Below are 20,183 nucleotides of genomic sequence, written 5' to 3'. Positions count from 1 at the left end.
TGCTGGGTCCACCTCTGCTCCAGCTCTTGGGGGCTGTGCCAGAGGCCTCCCTGGGGCGAGGGGTGGCTGCTGTACACCTGGGGCTTTGGGCAGGTGGAGGAGTATCCCTGCTTATCTGTTTCAAGGATGAGCTGCCTGTGCTGCTGGGGGCTCTCTGGGCTGTGGGTAAAGCGGACAGCAGGTGTGGTGCTCTCAGTCATTCCCACTCCATTCCAGGCTTGCTGCTCTGCATCTTGGCTCTGCAACTCTGTCTTCAGGACTCTCTTGCCACAGCAGGTGAGTTCTGTATCCCAAGGGGAAATCTGGGGGCCTGCGGGGAGTGGGGCAATGGCACAGTGGTGCACCAGGGACTTTGTGCCTGTCCTCTCCAGGCTGTGCTCTGCAGGACAAAGCTGCAGGACAGGTGAGGAACCTTTCCTCATGGTTTAGCCCCCATAAAAGCCTGTTCTTCCCAGGCAATATGGCTGGAAGTGGGAGGGAGAGGCTGCTGTGACAACTGTCTACAGGGCTGCAGGCTCTGACCTGCTTCTTGGGCTGCCCAATTGGTAGCTGCAAGTGGACCCTGTTGGGGACATCCTGTCACTGACTGCCATTTCACCTCCTGGCCACAGTGTGACAGATGCTTCCCTCAGGTCCCTCTGGACCGTGCCATGGCTCAGGAAGGGACACAGGGCTTGCTGAGCATGTTTTTCCTCGGTGTCTCCTTCACCAAGCAGGAGCTTTTTGTTTTTCAGCGCTCAGCACAGCTGCCAGTACCATGGTGATGGCCACCAAGAACACCTCAGCAGCCACCAAGAAAGCCTTGGTAGGAGCGGTGACCACCAAGAAGGCCTCATTGGTGGCTGTGACCACCAAGAACACTTCAGTGGCCACCCAGAATCCCGCAGTGGTGGCAGTCACCAAGAATGCCATGGTAGTGGCCACCACCAAGAATGCTGCAGTGGTGGCCACTACCAACACCTCTGTGGCCACCAAAAAGGCATTGGAAACCACCAAGAACACCTCAGTGGTGGCCATGGCCACCAAGAACACTTCGGCAGCCATCAAGAATGCCTTGGTGGTGGTGGCAACTACCAAGGAGGCCTCGGCAGCCACCAAGAACACCTCAGTGGTAGTCAAGACCACCAAGAACATATTGGCAACCACCAAGAACACCTCAGTGGTGGCCATGGCCCCCAAGAACACCTCAGCAGCCACCAAGAATGCCATGGTGGTGGTGGCAACTACCAAGGAGGCCTCGGCAGCCACCAAGAACACCTCAGTGGTGGTGGTCACCAACAAAGCCACGGTGCTGGCCATCACCACCAATGCCTCTCTGGTGGCCACCAACACCTCCATTAAGGGAGCAGAGGAGACAACGGTAAGGCAAGGAATGGAAAGAGGGGTATTGCTGGGCCCTATGGGCAGTGTCACTTGCCCAGCTGGTCGGTCACAGGGGTGCCATGGGAGCCTCTCCTGTGGTGGAAGGGAGCACAGTGAGTGGCCAGCTGGGGGTGGCCCCTGAAGGCAGTGAGGCTGTGGCTGGGACAGCCCTGCAGTGCTGTGCCAGGAGGCTTTGCTGCAGGGTGACACCCTGGTGTCTCTCCAGCAAACCTGCCAGAGCTTTCAGTGCTCCGGAGAGAGGTGTTACCAGGATGGAGCCCATGCCAACAGAACAACCACCTGCCAAAATGAGACTCATTGCGAGGTATGGAGCTGCCGGGGGCTGCACCAGAGAAAGCCTTCCCTTTCTTTATCTCAGGAATCCACAGTGCTCTGTTAAGTCTGTCTCCCATCTCCCTTTCCTCTCTTACAGCCTGTCAGTTATTTCTGCTCTTTTATGATGGCACCTCTTCACACTCACTTTATCCCTTGACTCTGCCCGTTGCAGCTTTATCGTTTCTCCAGCATGAACTACACGGCCAGGTGCAGCAGCGGGTGCAGCGTGGAGCCATGCAGCACCAACGGCAGCAGGCAGCAGTGTGCCCTGGAGTGCTGTGCTGGCCCTCTCTGCCTGCAGCTCAACGCCAGTGCGTACGGTATGGCCCAGCTTTGTTCTGCTGGGCAGAATCTGGAGGGGCTGTGGCTGCATCTGCCTCTCTTCTGCCCTGGGGCTCGCCCTGTCCTTGGAATTGGGTGAGGGGCAGGGTGGCCCTGGCAGCTCTGAGCAGAGTGTGAGCAGTGCTGGTGAGCCTGGCCCTGTGTGGGCTGTGTGTCCAGCCTCACAGGGCTCCTCGTGTGTCTGCAGGTGACCTGCCACCCACCACCACCACCGCCGTGCCGCTGACAACCACCACCACCACCCCTCGGCCTCCCCCCCAGAACGTAGGTACCACATCAGGAGAGGCTGCTGCATCCAAGGGTTCCGGGGTCTGTGGCTGCTGGGATGGTTGAGCTCCCACCTGAGCAGGGGACAGGAAAAGGTCCCTCCTCCATTTGCTCTATGGGGTAAAAAGCTGACTCTGGAAGGGCAACACATCCTGAAGGAGCACTGGAAGTAAGAAGCCCGTAAGGAGCCCTGTCCAGTGGGCCTTATCCCTGTCCATCAGAGCTGTTCCCCAGAGCAGTGCTTGCATCAGCTCAGGCATCCCTGACCATGAGATGAGCCTTCCTGCAGTTGCACAGAGTGTGCAGGACCTACCGGGCTCTGCAGCCCTTTCCTGAGCCTAGCGGAGGGGAAGGTGCTTATCTTTGCAGAGCTCTCTCAAGAGGAAGGGAAAAGAGGCTTGAAACTTGCTTGCTCTGCTGGTCTTTCAGAAGTTTCTTGCAGTTTCAGAATACTCCTTTATCTCTGGATCTAAGATGCCTGATAGCACAAATACCAGCAGAACAGAGGAGGGTGGAGAGGAGTGAAGGGCTGCCTTAAATGCAGTTTTTGTCCTTCCAGTCTGATGGACAGATGGTATCTCCCTGGTCCTTTCTCTCATAGGGCAAAGTGTGTGCAGCATTTTCCTGTCTCGGGGACCAGTGTTTCAAAGGCAGGAAGACCATCACTAGATGCATTTTAGGACAGGACTTCTGTGAGGTATGGCCTGGGGCTGCAGAGCATCGTGTTCCTGTAATGCTAGTACTAAAGGCTCAGCATGACCCCCAGGCTAATGTCTCTCTCCTTCCAGATGAAGAAGATGGGCTTGAATTACATGGCGGGATGTAGCGAAGCCTGCAAGGCTGCTAAACCAGTCTGTGCTGGTGGGATGAAGGCTGCCTGTTACCAGGAGTGCTGCCCAGCCACCCCAAAGGGCAGCTGTCTGAAACTGGACGGCAAAGTTCACATCAATAGCGCTGGGCAGGCGACACTGGCCCCACTCTTGAAGGTCATAGCATGTGGGGTGGTCCTGCTCCTCAATTACAGGGTCTCCACTTCCCTCTGGGGGTAGGCAGCAGCCAGGTGGCTCTGCAGCCTCTCCTGTAGGAGCAGTAGGACCCCGCTGCTCTCTGACCTCAGCCAAGGTTGCTAGCAAACGCCCTCTGTGCTGTCCCTGTCCCATCAACGAGGTGTCTGGGGCCCTCTGCATCTGCTCATGGGTAACTGCACACCCTTGGGGGTCACTTTGCTTGCCCTGCATAGGACCCTGCTGTTGATCCTAACCCCCCCCCCCTTAAGCTGCACTCTGAATCCTGCACCTTCCCCGGATGGGTGAGTCCTGGCAATTCAGTAAAGTTTAAGTACTTGAAAAAAAGATTCTTCCTTTTCCCAGAGGAAAAGCACTTAATCTGTGTGCTTATAAAACTACATCAAGGGATTCTACCCTACCCTGCCCAAATCCTGCAGGTCTGAGAGACCTGAAAGCGAATTGTGGATACTGGGAGTGGTGGAGTGTGTGCCTCTGCTGCTGGAATGGGTTCCCTCAAGGACAAGAGGGTATTAGCCCTCCTTAAAACCCAAAAAATTCTGCATTGACTGAGGCACAGGGGCTGCTCTAATCAATGATCTGCTTGTGGCACAGTGTCCCTGCACCTCCTCTGACCTGTTAGCTCCAAAGTGCTCTGACAGTGAAATGCTTCTTGCCCGTGTAGGTAAAATAGTAACTTTATGTTTCCTCTCCCAGCCTTAGGCAGGGAAGTGGGATTAATCTAAAAGCGTCTCATGTTTTAGATGATTCTGTTTCACATCTGTGGTTCTCTACTGCTGAAGGCAGAGCCCAGAGGTGAGCACATAGAGCATGGGTGGAGCTGGTCAGGCAGAATTACCTGGGATCAGTGTGTTGCCACTCATGCACAGTGCTGTTCCCTGCCACCACTGTCCTCTGGCTGCCACCGGTTCCTTAGAGAAAAGATTGTAAACTATTAAAATCTTTGTGTCAGCCCCTTTGGTGCTGGTGTTTTGAGTGTGGCTGAACACCGTGTGACCCATGGGAGGGACGGAGAGCTGGGCTGGGTGGGTTTAAGCCCTTGGAGCCTTGTGTGCTTTCCCAGCAAGAAAACTTGGTGCTGGCCCTCATGGAGCAGTGGCAGCCCTAACGGAGTGGATGAAAACCACGTCATTCTACCTCAGCCGGCCCTTTCCACGCTGCAGTCAGCGCCTGTTCTGGTACAGTAAAACCGCAGCTCAGCGTTTGGGGTGTGTGTTTACTTTGTTTCAGGCCAGTGTCAGGGTGTTCACATCAAGGGTTCTATCTCAAAAACACAGCCCAGCACCATGCTTCTTGAAAGGTTTGGTGCTTAGAGCAGCATTTTCAGGCTGTTCCCCTGTGAGCAGAGAGGGACTGGGGAAGTGGCGCAGAGCTGTCACTGACCGAGACCACTCGACCACAGCTGTCTCTCGACCTACATCTCCTAAATCTGTGGAAGGAGCTATGTCTGTCTCTACAGTGCAAAAGGCTCTGGTGATATTTTACAGCACTTACTCCCACACTCTGCATTAATTGATTTGAAGAATAACGGCTCGTGTGCTCAGTCGTCTTGAAATTCAACAAAAAAATAATTCAAGTGGCTACTGAAAATAAGAACTTCTCGCGATTTTCCGTGGAAATTATCCTTTCCCACGTCTGCCGACCCAAGAGGTTCCCCTCTCAGTCCCCCTTTCCTTCCGGGAGGGGCCAGCCGGAGGCGTGAGGTTCGGGCAGGGAGGGCCGGTGCCGTGCCGTGCCGTGCCTCCCCCGTCCTTCGCATCCCGCCGTGCACTGTCCGCTCGGCCGCCGCCCCTGCCGAGCCAGACCGCTCCCACCGCTGATTCCTGTCCCGTTATTTCCGGCCGCTCCCGGAGCGGAGCGAAGCGATAACGGAGCGGCAGCGGGGGCGGCCCCACTGGGGGAAGCCGCGGCCGCCGCGCTCATCGCGTTGCGACAGCCGCCCTGAGCGCGCAGCCGCCGGGAGAGCCTCCTGTCCCGGCCCCGGGCAGCGCTGCCGGGGCGGACATGGACCAGTCGGTCGCCATCCAGGAGAGCCTAGCGGCGGGTGCGACCTGCCGGATCGTATCCTTTGATCGGCCCCGGTGTCGCGGTGCCGCCGCGCTCCCATCTCCGGGCTGTCCCCGTCCCCTCCCTCCTGTTTGCTGCCGCTGCTCCCTCCCGCTGTCCCCGCCGCGCTCCCTCCGCTCCGTCCGCGCTCCCTCCCGCCGATCCCCCGCACCGATCTTCGTTCCGTCCGCCGCGTCCCCGCTCCTGCCGCTGTCCCACGGCTCCTTGACCCGCGGCCGCAGGCGGTGCAGGGCCTCCTGCCGTCCGGGGACAGCGTGGAGAGTCGGCTGCTGGGCCTGGTGGAGTGCCGCGGGCAGCACGCGTGGGTACCGGAGCGCGGGGCGGGCGAGGAGAGCGGCCGAGAGAACTCTGCGGGTCCCTCAGGAGCCTCCACGGCCACCTGAGAACCCCCTCCCATCCCAAGGGCTTTCCACCAGCGTGCAGTCCTGTAGGGCAGCAGTTTGAAGGCGTGGTGCCTTGTTATTATGGGTGGTCAGTGAGAAGCCCCAGGCCTATGAGCTGCTCTGCTCTGCCGCTTATGTGAACACATTATTTAAGTGATGGGGTGGGCACTTGATTGAGGAGTTACTTTGGGATTTGCATGAGGCTGTGCGAGCAGGTGCAGCTGGGTGGGATGGGGTCTGTGCTTGTCTGTCTGCAGACATGCCAGAACTGAGGAGGCTTTGCCTCCATGTCTGCTCTGTGCTTGCAGGATATATGTATACACTCACCGGCGGATGGCCATCACAGCTGAGGACGTCTGGCTGGAGAGAGTGATCCCCATCACAGATGGGTTTGCAGTGGAAGAAGGTACTGACACACTGTGGTGGCTCAGTGGCCAGTTCCAAAGAATGGGATGAAGGGGTTTGGTGCCCATATTCTGCTGTCCTGCTTCCTGAAATTTGCAATCTGTTCTGCCTTCACATTTTTCAAGTTTGTTATCTTTGGTGAAACTTGTGCACCACGTGGCATTTCTGGCAGGGCCCTGTGAGGACTGGAGTACCTGTGTCCCACCAGGCCCCAGCCACAGCCCCTGCCCAGCAGGTTTGTTCTGCCTGCCTCTGTTCCCGCAGGGAACATTTGGAGTTTGGAGAAGGATCAGCGTGGTCTGCAAATCTGTTGCTTTAGCTTTCAACTGAACTTTGTCTTACTTTTGCAGTTGTACTTGACAGTGACCTTCATGTCATTGGTGAGTCCTGTGGTTGCTTTAGTGCCTGCATTACGGGTGCTCTGGGCCCTGGGCCAGCTGCATGCAGCGGGGCAGGACTGGGGGCTTCTTGGTCCCACGGGATTTGACTGGGGAGGGGTTGTGCCCTGTGGCTCCTGGGGCAGTTGCCATGCTGTTGGCCATTGTTACCTGCTGCTAATGAGCATTGCCAGCCCCATTCAACCAAGGGAACTAATTCTCCATATGTTTTTAAACTGCTGCTGGAAGATTAATTATTGTCCCTGAACAAGCAGAATAAAAATTTTATAAATTATTTTTATATTTTAAGTCGCATTCTCATGTAAAACTTTAGAAAGGAGCGTGGTAAGAATGCATGGGGAGATGTTGCCAAGGGCTGCATGTGCACAGCCACCGTTGTAGAGCGGAGACAGCTCAGTCTGTGAACGTTTGTCAGCATGACCCACAGGAGCTCTTTCTCCCGATGTCCGCAGGCTCGGACGTGACTGTCCAGATCAGCTCAGCAGACGATCGGCTGACAGTGCAGCTACCTTTCGGCTCCCACACGCGCACGTTCCTGCAGGAGGTCAGCAGGTGCAGCGCAGGTACGAGCTCCCTGCGTGCGGATGTGTCGGGTCACCCTCGGGTCTGGCGGTGCAGCTCTTGCTCTGCCCGTCCGTCCCGCGTGTGGAGGAGCGGCGCTGGCCTCTCCCTGCCGAAACTCACTCAGCACTGCCGTGGGTGGCCATTCCCCGCCGTCAGGCAGCGATGCTCGGTGTTTCGGGAGGCAGAGGCGGGTGCTCCGTGCCGCAGGCAGCGGCTGCTCCGCCGGCCCCAGGCCGAGCGGGCGCGGCGCTGCGGCTCCCGGGGGCGGATCGGGGCGGGCTGGGACGGGCGCTGGGGCCGGGCCGGGCCGGGCCGGGGCCGGGGCGGCCGTGGCGCCGAGCTGCGGCGATGTCCGCGGGCGGGCGGCCCCGCCGAGGTGAGCGCGGGGACCCGCCGGGGTGGGCGGGGGGGCCGCGCTGCCCGGCCGGCGCCTGTCCGGCGAGGCGAGGCCGGGGCAGGGCTGAGCGCCCGGCCGGCGCTGCCGGAGCTCCGCCGGGGCCGGGAGGCGCCGGGGCAGCTCCGGGGCCGCTCCGTGGCGGGCAGCGGGCGCGAAGCTGCTGCCGGGTGCTGGCCGCCGGGGCTCCGCTGCCTTTGCCGCCCGGTGCCCGCCCTGTGCGCCCGGGTCGCTTCCGCCGGAGGGGCCGCGCTCTTCCGGCGCCTCCTCCGCTGGCTCCGCCGCTCCCGGTGCTCGGTGGCGTTTCCCGCTTTGCAGAGCGCACGTGTGAGAAGTTTCAGAGCTAAAGCAATTCCTGTAAGTCAGTGTGGGGTTCAAAACCTGAATGTTGGCGGTTTGCTGTACCCTGCTGCGTTTAGGCTGGGCTGCTCTCGTTGCATGAAGGCTAATTTAATTCTCCCCTTTGGACGCTAAGCATGTTTATCCAGGAGATATGACACATTTTGCTGCTGTTCTGTAATGTCACTGCACATTTTTAACATTAATGCCTTTATTACTGCTTGGATCTCATTTAACTGCAAATCCTGTGCAATTGAGAGCTTCTGTGATCTGCATGTTGCTCTGTATTTCTGTGCTCAGTTCAATTATCGAACAAAGTCATTATTCCACTTCAGAGTGCTACCATGTAGATCCCTCTGGCTACAGAAATCTGTGACTAGATATAGACATATCTAAGGAAACAGCCCTTTTCCAAAGCTAATCTCTTTCTTAGGAGAATCCTACCTAAAGCTGATTTCTGCCCATGAGGTTAGAATGCAAGGTGTGATGTGTAATTCTGATCTTTGGATCAGGTAGCAGTTGTGACAGCAGCAGGCTCACACATCTTTCCATTCTGCAGTCATGCCTTCTGCACACTGGCGAGTGGCATGGACCCATGTAGGTAATAAAGCCTGGGAATCTGCTCTTTTCTTGGCACAAAAGTAACCACTGTCCATTGAGGTGAAGGTTCAGGTTGGTTCCTGTCACTCACTCTCAAGGGATGTTGCATGGTTGTTAGTGGGGTAGCTTGCAGAGGTTCCAAGGAGCAGTAATTGAGTTCTCAATGCCCATGGAGAAACTGCTGTGTCCCAAGTCCCTGGGTCCACACTTCCCAGTGCATCTCTGTGTGCTCCTGGTCAATTCTGCTTGACTTGAGCTGTGCTCTTCTGCAGTGAGGTTTCTGTCATGTGCTCTTCTGCAGCCAAGCTCTGATAAATCCTCTTACACAGTCTATTCTCAGAAGGCTCTTGGGCAGAAGAGGTTATCCAGGCTGAGAATTTGGCCACTTCTTGTCATCTGGTTTGTATCCCGAGGGCCTAGGTGAAGTACTGCAAGTTTTATTTCTGTTTGGTGCTCGTGTTCTGCAGAATGTTCTGTGACAGCAATAGCATCTTAATTTTTTCTGAGTTGTGTTTACTGGAGGAGAAGCTCCGCTGAATGCCTAGAACCCAACAGTCTTAACAATTTCTGCATCATCATTAGATTTTTGTGCTAAGGAGCATGATTTTAAGTCTTGCATCTTAAACACAGAGACCTCCCCCAGAATCCTCTTTTTGAACTGTTATTTTGCAGCTTGTAGGAGCAGAATGTTGTAACTGAAACAAAATGCTGAAAGACTGGTCAAATTTTGCTAAGGTAGTGTGAAGTGTTTAGTGTCACTCCTGTGGTTAGTTCGATTGGTGCGCTAGCAGCCCTGTTACTGTTTTAGGAATGTGCAGTTTGCACTGAGGCAGATGTTTCTTCTGAGGTTCAGTGGGTCCCTGGTGTGGCTCTTTGTGGCCCTCAAGGTGTCTTGACACCTGTGCCTTGCTGGGTATTTGCAGATAGGTAGAAAGCCTTTAAATGGTACTGTGAGGTTTGTTTGTTTCCCCTTCCCCCCCCCCCCCCCCTTTCTTTGTATTTCCTGTCTTGCTTCAGAAAGGAAAAATCTACTATTAACATAAATTTTTCAGATTCCTGGGGTAAAGCCCTGGATTTTGTGCTGCTAAGTACTGCTTCAGCTTAGCTGTAAAGGAGAGCCAGCAGCAAGTGCTCCCACAGAGGACAGTGCTGCTCTCTGTGGCTCCTGTCATTTCTTCCTCTGCAGGGGAAGCTGCATCATCACACAACACTTGGGTCAGAGTAAGCTAAATCTCTCAGATAGCTGAAAGAGAGACTGTGGGGTACTTTGTTTTTCCACACAAATCTAAATTATTTTCTGCCCACAGATTTTTGCCAGTGTTTACATAAGCATGTTGATAAATGGAAGAACACTTTGTGTTTAAAGTGAAACTTTTTTATGGTTGTTTTTTTTTTTTTTTCCCCAGAAGCAGTTGGCTCTGAAGGTGTCAAACAGAATGGGAAAAAAGCTGCAGTCAGTCAGAGCTCCAGCCATGACAGCACTGATAGAAGCACTCCCAGGTCAGTGCACAGAGGTGGGGGCTCTAGAGTCTAGAGTAGAAGCTGGCAACTTTTTGAGATGAGAATTTGCAGGTTCTAGTTAAGAGAGAAAAAAGTTCAGCATAAGCATGCTGTCAAAACATTAGTGGAAATTTCATTCCATCCCTCTCCCTACAATCCTCCCTATTTGGGCATATTTTGGCTGTTTAGTGGGACAGGACCTGCTAGCATTGTTTATTTTGAATTCAGAGAGCTTTGGCTTAAAGCCACTGTGTCTCATAGATACACTCTTAAAATGTTACAGTTTCATTTTCCAGTTCCCAGGACTTTGTGGACCCTGATGCAAATCCTTCAGAGTCTGTCTGTGCGCTGTCCTTGGCACTGGTATGCAGGTTGCTGGCCTTAAATTTATACCATCCAGTTGCTGGTGGGAATTCCCAAGCTGTGGCATTATTCCTTTGCAAAAGGAGTTTGCAGAGCCAGTAGACACAAAGTAAAACCACCTCTACCTCCACCCACTCTGGCCAGAATTGGAATATTTCCATCAAAAGGTTTTATAAACAAACACATTGCTTCATTCTCTGGCTGAGGCGGAGGGAGATGAGATTTCCCTCTCCTTGCTCCAGTAAGCAGGGAAGATGTACAGGTTTTGTATCATTTTCCAGGTGTGAGTAAGGCCTGCTCTGCAACAACAGGCTGCACCAGGATGGTGAAAACCATTTGTTATTTTAGTTAGTTAAACTGGTTTTGTCTGGAGATCTCAACCCTGCTGAGAAATGCTCTTTTCAGTCTTCTTGGCTTATCCCAAATGTTATCTGTATTTAGTGAACAGACAGAAAAATGTGAATTAAGGCCTTGGTGGCAGAAATAGGTGGTGCTAGTTAGGCTATGGGGATAACCTGGGCTTCATCTGTGGTTTTGCTTTCATTTGCAGGCAAAACAAACTCAAGCCTGAAGTGAGAACTGAACAGGTTCGGGCCTCCCGTGTCATGGCTTCCAACAAGGCCTCAATCTTATCAGAACCAAAGTTTGGACTCAGAGATACTATTGTTAAATCTCAGCTTGTACAAATGGAGGACTCCTACACACACATCCAGAACTACAGGTGATGATCATTCCTGAGAAGAACTTACTTTTGTGGGCTGTAACTTAGCATAGACTGTCAGAATAACTCATGTGTTATTTCATCCTGTGTCCCCACAAACAGAAAATTCTGTAGAAAAGCATGATCCATACTTTCCAGAACAGTTCTCTTTCCACGTTTAGACATGAGCAAAGCAGAATTTCATTCGTGTCTCTGTCAAGACTTTCCTCATGGTTCTTGTGGAGGAAATGCCCTTTTTGAAATCACTTTTTTTCTGTGTTTATTTTAGACAGTGTCTGGAAATGCATCAACTCTGTGCACTCCAGCCTTCTCCCTCTCCATTTCTGCCCACTGCTTATCCATGTAGTTGCTCCAATAAGCTCATAAGAAATAGTTTGAGTGAAATATATAATTAGGACCAAAACTTTGCAGTGTTTGAAATTGTTTTATGCATCTCATTCTGTGAATTTATCATTTCAAGCTGCTACTGCACAGCTACAGCCTTATTTTTGTTTTTTCTTTAACACTTTGTATCTGTGTGTAACAATGTAAAAAATGTAAAAATGCATCTGTAAAGGTGCAGCTGTAGTTAAATAATTCTAGGGGTTTAAACTTTGTCACCTTTCTTAATTTTCCCTGGCAACACGTTAGTTATATAGAGCATTATTTACCTGGCTAATAGCAGTGCTGTTTCCTGGGCTCTGCAGTTTGCAGCTTTGGGGTTCTGTCACTGTCTTTGCAGGGTCTTTGTGGGGACATACAACGTGAATGGTCAGTCGCCCACGGAGAGCCTCCAGCCTTGGCTGAGGTGTGATGCTGAGCCTCCAGACATTTACTGTGTGGGGTGAGTGTCTGTCCCTGGCCCATCCTCATAAACCTGGGCTGTGCAGGAGGCTCTGTCACCCACAGGAGTTCAGCCAGGACACCACAGGAATGTTGGCACTGGTGTAGTGCATGCACAGCTCCAGGGTGGGTGTGTAAGGGTTGTTGGTCTGGTAGGGTTTGGCCTCTCAGCGTTACAAGATTCTTAATGCCATCTGATGTAATAATGACAGTAATTTAGCTTTACATTTGACATACATCTACGATTAGCAAAACTGAATTTGAGTTTTCAGTTATATATTTAGTGAGTATAAGCTGATTTAGTTCTTTCCCAGAAAAGGGGGTGGAGAGCTATAAACAAGTGCATGCATCCATGGGTTCCTTCCTCTAACACAGTTTCCAGGAGCTTGATCTGACTAAAGAAGCCTTCTTTTTCAATGACACACCGAAGGAAGAAGAATGGTTTAAAGCTGTAACTGATAGTCTTCACCCAGATGCCAAATATGCAAAGGTAAATGTGGCTTTTGGGGAGGTTTGAGTGTGGAATCATTTTCCACTTGGCTCTCTTTTCCCTTTGCTTTCTCTTGTTCTCAATGGCTGTGCCTTCAGAGGCTGTGCAGGTTCTATAGGTGCTGTTTCTGTGCAGAGTGCTGAGGCAGGGGCAGGATGGGAAACAGAGCCTGGCTTCCCCACTTACAGGGAGCTCCTGCTGTCCTGGCGAAGGAGAATAGAAAGTTCTGTACCTTCTTTTATGTCTGCCTACAATGTACGGTGCAATGAATTGTGAAGGTGTTTTGGTAGGAATACTGCTTTTGTTTGAGCTCCTGCTCCATAGGTCTACTTCATCTCTTGTCTCTGTTGTTCAAGGGAATTTCCTTTCATGAGCCTATGTCTGTGCTGTAGCTCTGGCTTTGGGCTTCAACTTCCTTCACTGATGTTGCTCCCAGCTCCTTCCTGGGCTGTGCTGCTGGGGGCCTGTGCACTGTGAGCCCTGCTGGTGCACTGGATGATCCTGAAACTTCCTCTTTGGTGACCCATGTTATGGATGGATGTGCCTTCTCTCAGCAAACCTCTTCCATTACAGCATTGAATGGACCAGGGTCTGTTTTTCAGGTGAAACTTGTGCGGCTGGTGGGGATCATGCTCCTGTTGTATGTGAAGGCAGAACTCGCTCTGAACATCTCTGAGGTGGAAGTTGAGACTGTGGGAACTGGAATCATGGGGAGGATGGTAAGAATGGCAAATGTGCATGAGAAGGGGTGAGATTTAGAAGAGCCCCCCTCCTTGGATTATTCCTCCAGCTAAGGGCTGCCTCTGGAAGCACATAGTCCTATCCCCATGCCAGCTCAGGGCACTGCGAGAGGGAGCTGCCAGGTGTGCACCAATGTTCAAAGCAGTAATCACTAATTAGGATTTTCAGCCTGTTCCTTCCTCTGGAAATTAAACACTCTGTCTCAAAGTCTTCTGGCTTGTCCACTGCTAGTAACTCGTCTGCAGTGTACTTGTCCACTGCTTGTAACTCGTCTGCAGTGTAAAAGCTTCTGACCAATGTCTTTGTCTTTCTCTTTCAGGGTAACAAAGGTGGTGTTGCCATCAGGTTTAAATTCCACAACACCAGTGTGTGCATTGTGAATTCTCACCTCGCAGCTCACACGGAGGAATACGAGCGGAGGAACCAGGACTTCAAAGACATCTGCTCTCGGATGCAGTTCTGCCAGTTGGATCCAAATTTGCCCCCTCTCACTATTGGCAAACATGAGTATGCTTCTCATCTGGCTGTGGGAATCATGGCATGTGCAAGGGAGCACTCTGTGAATGTACTGGGGGGTGAGGAGGGGGGCCAGTGGCATAAACGGCAGCTGGAGGGGCCAGAAAAGCTTTACTTGGTTTGGACAGGGCTCACCCACACAGTTCTGACAGGTCCCTTGTCACCTTATGCTCTCCCAAGCCTTGTTTTATTCTCAAGCCTGGAGTGGGGATGGGGCAGAAATAAGCACTGACTTCCCCAGCTGTGGAATTCAGTCACCGTGGAACAGTAACAGCACCAGTCATTAAGGGATAGTGACAAACATGCAGAATAGTGATTAATAATGGCAAAAATGGGAAAGGTTTTTTAAGTTTCCACTGTTGTTATTCCTGATGAGAGCAGCTCAGCAGAGGGGTTGTGATGGGGAGAGCCCCGGAGCTGCAGAGTGGAGCTGCTGTCCATGGCCAGCTGCACTCTGGGGCAGCTTCAGGTCTCTGCACATTGTGGTGTATGTTCTCTTTCAGTGTGATCCTGTGGCTGGGGGACCTCAACTATCGTCTGGAGGAACTGGATGTGGCAAAAGTGAAGCAGCTTGTAGAGGAGAAAGCATTTCTAGAGCTTTGCCAGTATGACCAGGTATTGATGTCTCACCTATCTGCACATGGTGCTCAGTACAAACCACACAATTCCTTGGTCTTTTCTGTACTCAGTGTCTTCCTTTTGTGCTTGAGATTATCTAAAATTACGCTTTTCATCTTTTCTTCTTTTGTAGCTGAAGAGGCAAATGAAGGCAAATGCAGCCTTTGAAGGCTTCACAGAAGGAGAGATCTCTTTCCAGCCAACATACAAGTATGATGCTGGCTGTGATGACTGGGACACAAGGTAGAGTGATTGTCTCAGATGTGATGCTACAAATGGCTGATGTTATCACTGAAGGAAGTAAAAACAAGGCTAAAAAATATGGCAGGTCTAATGGCTGTAGATTGGAACAGTTCTGAGATTATTTCTGGTTCTCTCTCTTTGCTCCAAAATTCATCTCCTGTTTACATCTATTTACATTGTTTTTCTCCCACAGCTATTTGTCAGATACTCCTAATATTTTTTTCCAGTAATAATCCTATTAGGCTTCCTCTTAGAGGTGATTCATTTAAAAAGTTAATGAATCTTTTTAGCTAGTTTAATTCTTTTTGTCTAGTTTGTTGTTTTTTCCCCAAGCAAAACTATTAGGATCTCAGTTTTGCTGATCTCTCCTGTACCTGCTCAGGTGAGACCAGCCAGGGTTGATGTGGAGTCAACTGTGCTGTTCTTCAAAAGCCTGTGAGAACCATCCTTCTTGTAATGCTCTATAGACAGAGCAGCTCCTCTAGTCTCAGCAAACCAGGAACTTCAGCTGCAAGTGCAGAAATTAAATCTGTGCAGCTGTCATTGAAAACAATAAATGCAAACTTTAAATGTAGAGCCTGAGTTTTTATTTTTTATGTCTCTCATGGTCAAAAATACCTGAGTATTGCTTTGTATGTTAATTGTATCTTGCACCTTTGAAGAAGAAAGAAGTAAAGCATGAGCTAGAGATACCTTATAGTAGACACTCAAACTTTTTATATCTATGTGAAGAAACTGTTAAAAATACCACTTTGATAGAGAATGAGCTCCAGGCCATGGCAAGAAAGCCTAATCTCTGGGTGAGCAGTGTGCTGCCCTGTGTTGTTACTGCATCTGCACCGTGCCTGGAAATGGTGATTTTTGCCCTCTGTTTTAGTGAGAAGTGTCGTGTTCCAGCGTGGTGCGATCGGATACTCTGGAAAGGGCAGAACATTGCCCAGCTGAGCTATCGCAGCCACATGGCTCTGAAGCTCAGTGACCACAAGCCAGTGAGCTCTGTGTTTGATGTTGGGGTAAGTATGTCAGTGCTGGATGAAGTAAGTCTGCTGACCTCATTTCCCTGGGTGCTGATTTCTCTCTCCTGCTTTTATGGCATCCGCAGAGAACAATGGCTTGAAAGGTGGGCTGGATCAGATGTGGAGATGGGATTGTTGACCACACTAAGCAAGGGCTGTGTAAATGATACTGCAGTTAAGCTGGACAAGGCCTGAATATCTGTCAGTGTTCTTTGGGAACACAGTAGTGTCTTGTCAAACTTCTTATTTATTCTGAGGGGAAAAAAAAGGTTGATTTAGTACTGGCTGAGTGACTCTTGTTAGTTATGGCAAGGTTATATAGTTGGATCATGAGAAGATCTTGGAGATTAGTGCTCCAAACAGCTCTGCCCATTCCCTGTGTTGTATACCCTAGTGTGCTGCTAAAATCAAATTACATGTTTGCAGCTGTGTTCCAGCTGTCCTGCAGGGGCACAGTCAGTGCTAGCTGGTCCAGTGTGTGTCCTTTTCAGGTGAAGGTTGTGAATGAAGAGCTCTACCGAAAAGCCTTTGAGGAAATAGTGCGCTCCCTGGATAAGCTGGAGAATGCCAACATTCCCTCGGTGACACTGTCCCGCAGAGAGGTAGGGCATGGTCATGTGCCAGCACTCCCTGAAGGAACTGAGCAACCCTAGACTCCAGCAGTAGAAGATGGATCCTAGACCTTGGGTCTGGTTACAAAAAGTAGAATATTTTGACTTCCAGTTGCTCTGTGTTTACAAGCCCTAGGAAATCTTTGCTCCTATTTAGATGCTCGTGAATTCCATTCACAGTCCAAGGCTGAAACACAAAGTGTGTAACTCCATGAGGTGTGAAGAGAGAAAGTAAAAAAGTGGTTTGTGACCCTTGCTCTGACTTGTGCTTTCAAACATAAAATGTAAAATTGTAAGGGTCTGGAGAATGTCACAAACCAGCATTTGCTTTGTGTGTTGGGACTATAAAGATAAGCCCAGGAGACATTTGAGGCCACAGCTATCTCATTCTCAATTTTATTGTAGTTATTTGAGGGCAGCATTTGTTTTAAAGGGCCCCTGACAGAAAGGACTTTGGCTTTCAGAGTATGTGCGTGTGATCCTGTGCAGTCCTGGAGGAGACGGGGGTGGCAGCAAGGGGTTAATCTAGTTGTCTTGCTGCTTAATAATTAAACCACAGAGTAGGAATTACTGCTCAGCAAGGTGGAATGGGCTGATGGTGTTGACTGACATTTGTTCCTAGATCCATTTTGAGGATGTTAAATACATGCAGCTGCAGGTAGAGCGGTTTACAATCCGCAATGGCCAAGTGCCCTGCCAGTTCGAATTTATCAGCAAACCAGATGAGAAAACCTACTGCAAGGAGTGGCTGATTGCTAATCCCAGTAAGGGCTTCTTGCTCTCAGGTGAGCTCCTCCTTTTGTCTCATGTTAATGAGCTGATATTGTCCCCTTCTGGCTTAGTTTCCTCTGCACTTCTGAGAGTGCTGTGCCTGTTTGCAGGCTCTTGGTTTAATACTGGTTGTAACTGAGACTGGGTTTTTTATCATCTTCTGGCAGATGCTGAGATCACAGTTGAGCTGGAGGTGTTTGTTAATAAATCAACAGCTACTCGCTTAAACTGTGGAGAGGAAAAACTTGAAGATATCTTAGTCTTGCATCTTATCAGAGGGAAGGATTATTTTCTATCCGTAACAGGCAACTATTTGCCAAGTTGCTTTGGGTCTCCCATCCATACACTGTGTTACATGAGGGAACCAATCCAGGACATGTCAGCAGAATCCATTCGGAGACTTGTGAGTTCAAGACAAGATTCCCTTCCAAACACACAAGAGCATTAAAACTAGATGCTAAGGCCTGCCTGTTTTTATTAAGAAGTCTCAATTCTCAGGTGTAAGCTTTGTGAAGTATTTTTACCGAGTTGAATAAGAACTTGGCTAGCTACCTTTTGTTTGTCTCCCTCCTGCCCACGCTGCCCTCCCTCAGACCCTGATGCCAGTAGACATGAGTGATGATCCTGCCCAAGATGAAAAGCCTTTGGACATCCCAAAAGAGCTGTGGATGATGGTGGATCACTTGAATCGCAACGCTTCCCAGCAGGTTGGCACTGGAAACACAAAATGAGATGTTTGCATTGGGTTAAGTTTGGAAGAAGATAGTGGTAACAGCAATCACCACAAGCTGGTCATGTTTGGCCAAAGGCTGTGGAGATAAGTGGTCCTGATGCCCCAGGCTGTACTGTTTGGTGCTAGTGACCGTGTCTGTGTGTCCAGATATCAGCAGTGTCCAGGTATCAAGCAGACTTGGGTGATAACCACCAATTTGGAGAGACTTTCCAGGCAGATTATTAAGGATATTGCTCTGTTTACCCACAATTATTCTATTTTCCTTGGACTGATAAAGGGTTGTCTTTGCAGGAGGACCTGTTTCAGCAGCCAGGCCTCAGATCTGAATTTGAGCAAATCCGAGACTGTTTGGACAAGGGGATGTACGATACTTTCTGTATCCTTTTAGACTGGTGCCCAAGAAGGCTCACTATGCCAGAGTGCCAGAACTGAGAGGGGTTTTTAAGCTGCTGTCTCTCCTCCCGGGGTACCTGAGCTCTGCATTTCCTCGTGGCTCTGTGTCATCCCTGCTGAGGTCTGGCGAGAGCAATGAATGACACAAGTGCCCAGCTGCTAACAGCAACTGCTCGTCTGGAGGCCAGGGGATTAACCCAAAGCTGTGAGCTGTAGGCAGAGTTCTGGGACACCCAACCCCAAGTTCATTCATGTTTCAGCAGAAATAGGACCAGCCTAGGTTGTGCTGTGCTCTTCCTTAACCACTGGATCAGTGGGCAGCAACCACTCAGTGGCAGAGGCCCTGCTGCTGTTTCTGGAGAGCCTTCCTGAGCCTGTCATCTGCTGCAGGTTCTACAGCTCCTGTCTGGAGAGCGCCAGCAACTACGGGCTGAGCTGCCAGGTACTGCCGGCTGCCCCAGGGACCAGCTCCAGTTCCACGGGGAGGGCAGGCAAACTGACCTCTGCTACACCAGTTCAGAGGGAGGGTAGGCAAACTGGCCTCTGCTACACCCGTCACCCGGTTTTGCTCTCAGTAATCCTCTCTTAATAGAAATGATCTGGAGCTGGTGCTTTTAGGGTATAAAGAGCTGTTGGCACCCGCAGACTGGGGAGTTTTGGGGGCAGGTGCAGCTGGAAGGCATTGCTGTGTCTGCAGTATGAATGTTGGTGTTTTTCCCATCTCAGATTATCTCTGACCTACCAGTGTGCCATAAAAATGTGTTCGAATATCTGATGGCATTTCTACGAGAGCTACTGAAGAACTCAGGGAAAAACCATTTGGATGTGAATATTCTTGGTAAGGCCAGCAAAATAATGCTCTGTTCAGAGGGGAGGCACTGTTAGGGCAACAAAACACCTTCATACCCGAGCACCGTGGTGGCTTGTAGTGCTTTGAACCTTTTATTATAAAAAAATAGCCCATAGAAAAGCAGGAGTCTGGGAAAGCAGCCCAGAGAGGTGCGGATTATCAGCTTTACCTGCCTCACTCCAAAGCCAGGCTCTTCACCCTGGGGTCTCTCCAGGTCTGGGTGTCAGGATGACCCCAAGATTGTAAAAGTCCGCGTCTCCCAGCCCGCACAGCCAAAGAAGGAGTCTGAATGCGCAGGGTCGGCTTCTCAAGGTTGTTTATTTTTCCTTATCTATAACATTCTTTCTCTGACCTGCTGAGCTCTGTCCAGCAGGTCGGCCATGGCATTCTGTCTGCTCCTCAGAGCAGTGGTTACAATTTATACCAAAAACTACGTATGCTATGTTTACAATAACGTGCCAATATCTATCATTTATGTTGGACAGTGTGTCTCTACCTTAAACCAATAGAAAAGTGTCATCATTACACCAAGACATGGAGGGCAAGGAGAAGAAGGTCAGGACACGCCCAAATCCCTCCATCTTGACCCCCTGAATCCTCGTCTAAAAGCCCCAAAATTCTACTTTTTCACCCTGTGTTAATTCAACTACCACACTACCAAACCCTTGTGGCTTGTAATTCCTCATACAGAGTTGGCAGTTTTTTCCACGGGCTAAAATGGAAGCCACAGGTGTTTTTGACTTTGTGCCAAGGTCTCCGAGCCCCCTGCCAGGGTCTTGAGCCAGCCAGGGCAGCCAGAGGGATGTCCTGGGTTCCCACAGGGGTCCCTTGGTGTGCTGCTCTCACTGTGCCCGTGTGGCTTTCCCTGCAGCCAGCGTGTTCGGTGGCTTGCTGCTGCGACCTCCTCCTGGCCACGCCACGCCTGACATCGCCGCGAAGAGGAAAGCACAGCAGTTTATCCGCCAGTTCCTCCTGAGAGACGATTTACCATGAATATCAGATGCGGTTAATCTGACTTGTAGACGTTGAATTGCTGTAAATTTTTTTTTTTTTGTACATTATACTGGCACTTTTTTTGATATCACGGTGTTTTATACAATCTGTTGCTTTCGAAGGCGGAGATCAGGCAGGTTGACAGCTGATTATGCTGCAAAGTACATCAAGTTTCCCAATAAGCTGTATGTAGACGAGTTAAAAAACAACGAGAGCTGATATTTACAATGTATTTTATTTAACTTGTTACAACGACGGGAGTTTTTAAGCCGCTGCTATTTAAATAAAAAGATCTTTTCGCGGCCTGCGCCCGGTGTCGC

At 50.7% G+C, this 20,183-nt stretch overlaps 2 protein-coding genes across 5 annotated transcripts; both read left to right on the top strand.

Moving 5' to 3' along the window:
- Positions 1-757: 757 nt before the first annotated feature.
- Positions 758-4,223, top strand: LOC128819148 (mucin-5AC-like). Its single transcript, XM_053999108.1, has 6 exons — positions 758-1,360; positions 1,589-1,687; positions 1,871-2,018; positions 2,228-2,304; positions 2,909-3,004; positions 3,096-4,223. Exons 1-6 carry the CDS (start codon positions 758-760, stop codon positions 3,354-3,356), a joined length of 1,284 nt encoding a protein of 427 aa, XP_053855083.1. The 3' UTR covers positions 3,357-4,223.
- Positions 4,224-5,117: 894 nt separating this feature from the next.
- On the top strand, positions 5,118-20,171 carry INPP5B (inositol polyphosphate-5-phosphatase B). Of its 4 annotated transcripts, XR_008440614.1 has the most exons (23): positions 5,118-5,393; positions 5,621-5,700; positions 6,091-6,188; positions 6,538-6,567; positions 7,038-7,148; positions 9,889-9,982; positions 10,896-11,066; positions 11,788-11,889; positions 12,264-12,378; positions 12,981-13,097; positions 13,439-13,626; positions 14,139-14,250; positions 14,387-14,496; positions 15,374-15,509; positions 16,004-16,114; positions 16,746-16,908; positions 17,062-17,297; positions 17,488-17,601; positions 17,919-18,003; positions 18,335-18,462; positions 18,747-18,858; positions 19,085-19,182; positions 19,742-19,827. XR_008440614.1 is itself a non-coding variant. In XM_053998846.1 (22 exons), exons 1-22 carry the CDS (start codon positions 5,337-5,339, stop codon positions 19,861-19,863), a joined length of 2,589 nt encoding a protein of 862 aa, XP_053854821.1. In that variant the 5' UTR covers positions 5,119-5,336; the 3' UTR covers positions 19,864-20,171. The 4 variants fall into 4 exon arrangements, 3 of the variants coding, with proteins under 3 accessions (XP_053854821.1, XP_053854822.1, XP_053854820.1); XM_053998846.1 differs by lacking the exon at positions 19,085-19,182 and having other exon boundaries at positions 5,119-5,393; positions 9,892-9,982; positions 19,742-20,171; XM_053998845.1 differs by lacking the exon at positions 19,085-19,182 and having other exon boundaries at positions 5,120-5,393; positions 19,742-20,171.
- Positions 20,172-20,183: the final 12 nt, after the last annotated feature.

The sequence above is a fragment of the Vidua macroura genome, chromosome 25, assembly GCF_024509145.1.
Source record: "Vidua macroura isolate BioBank_ID:100142 chromosome 25, ASM2450914v1, whole genome shotgun sequence".
In the NCBI taxonomy this organism is placed as follows: domain Eukaryota; kingdom Metazoa; phylum Chordata; class Aves; order Passeriformes; family Viduidae; genus Vidua; species Vidua macroura.
Note: the sequence above shows the minus strand (reverse complement) of the source record. Positions and strands in the feature narration are given on the sequence as shown.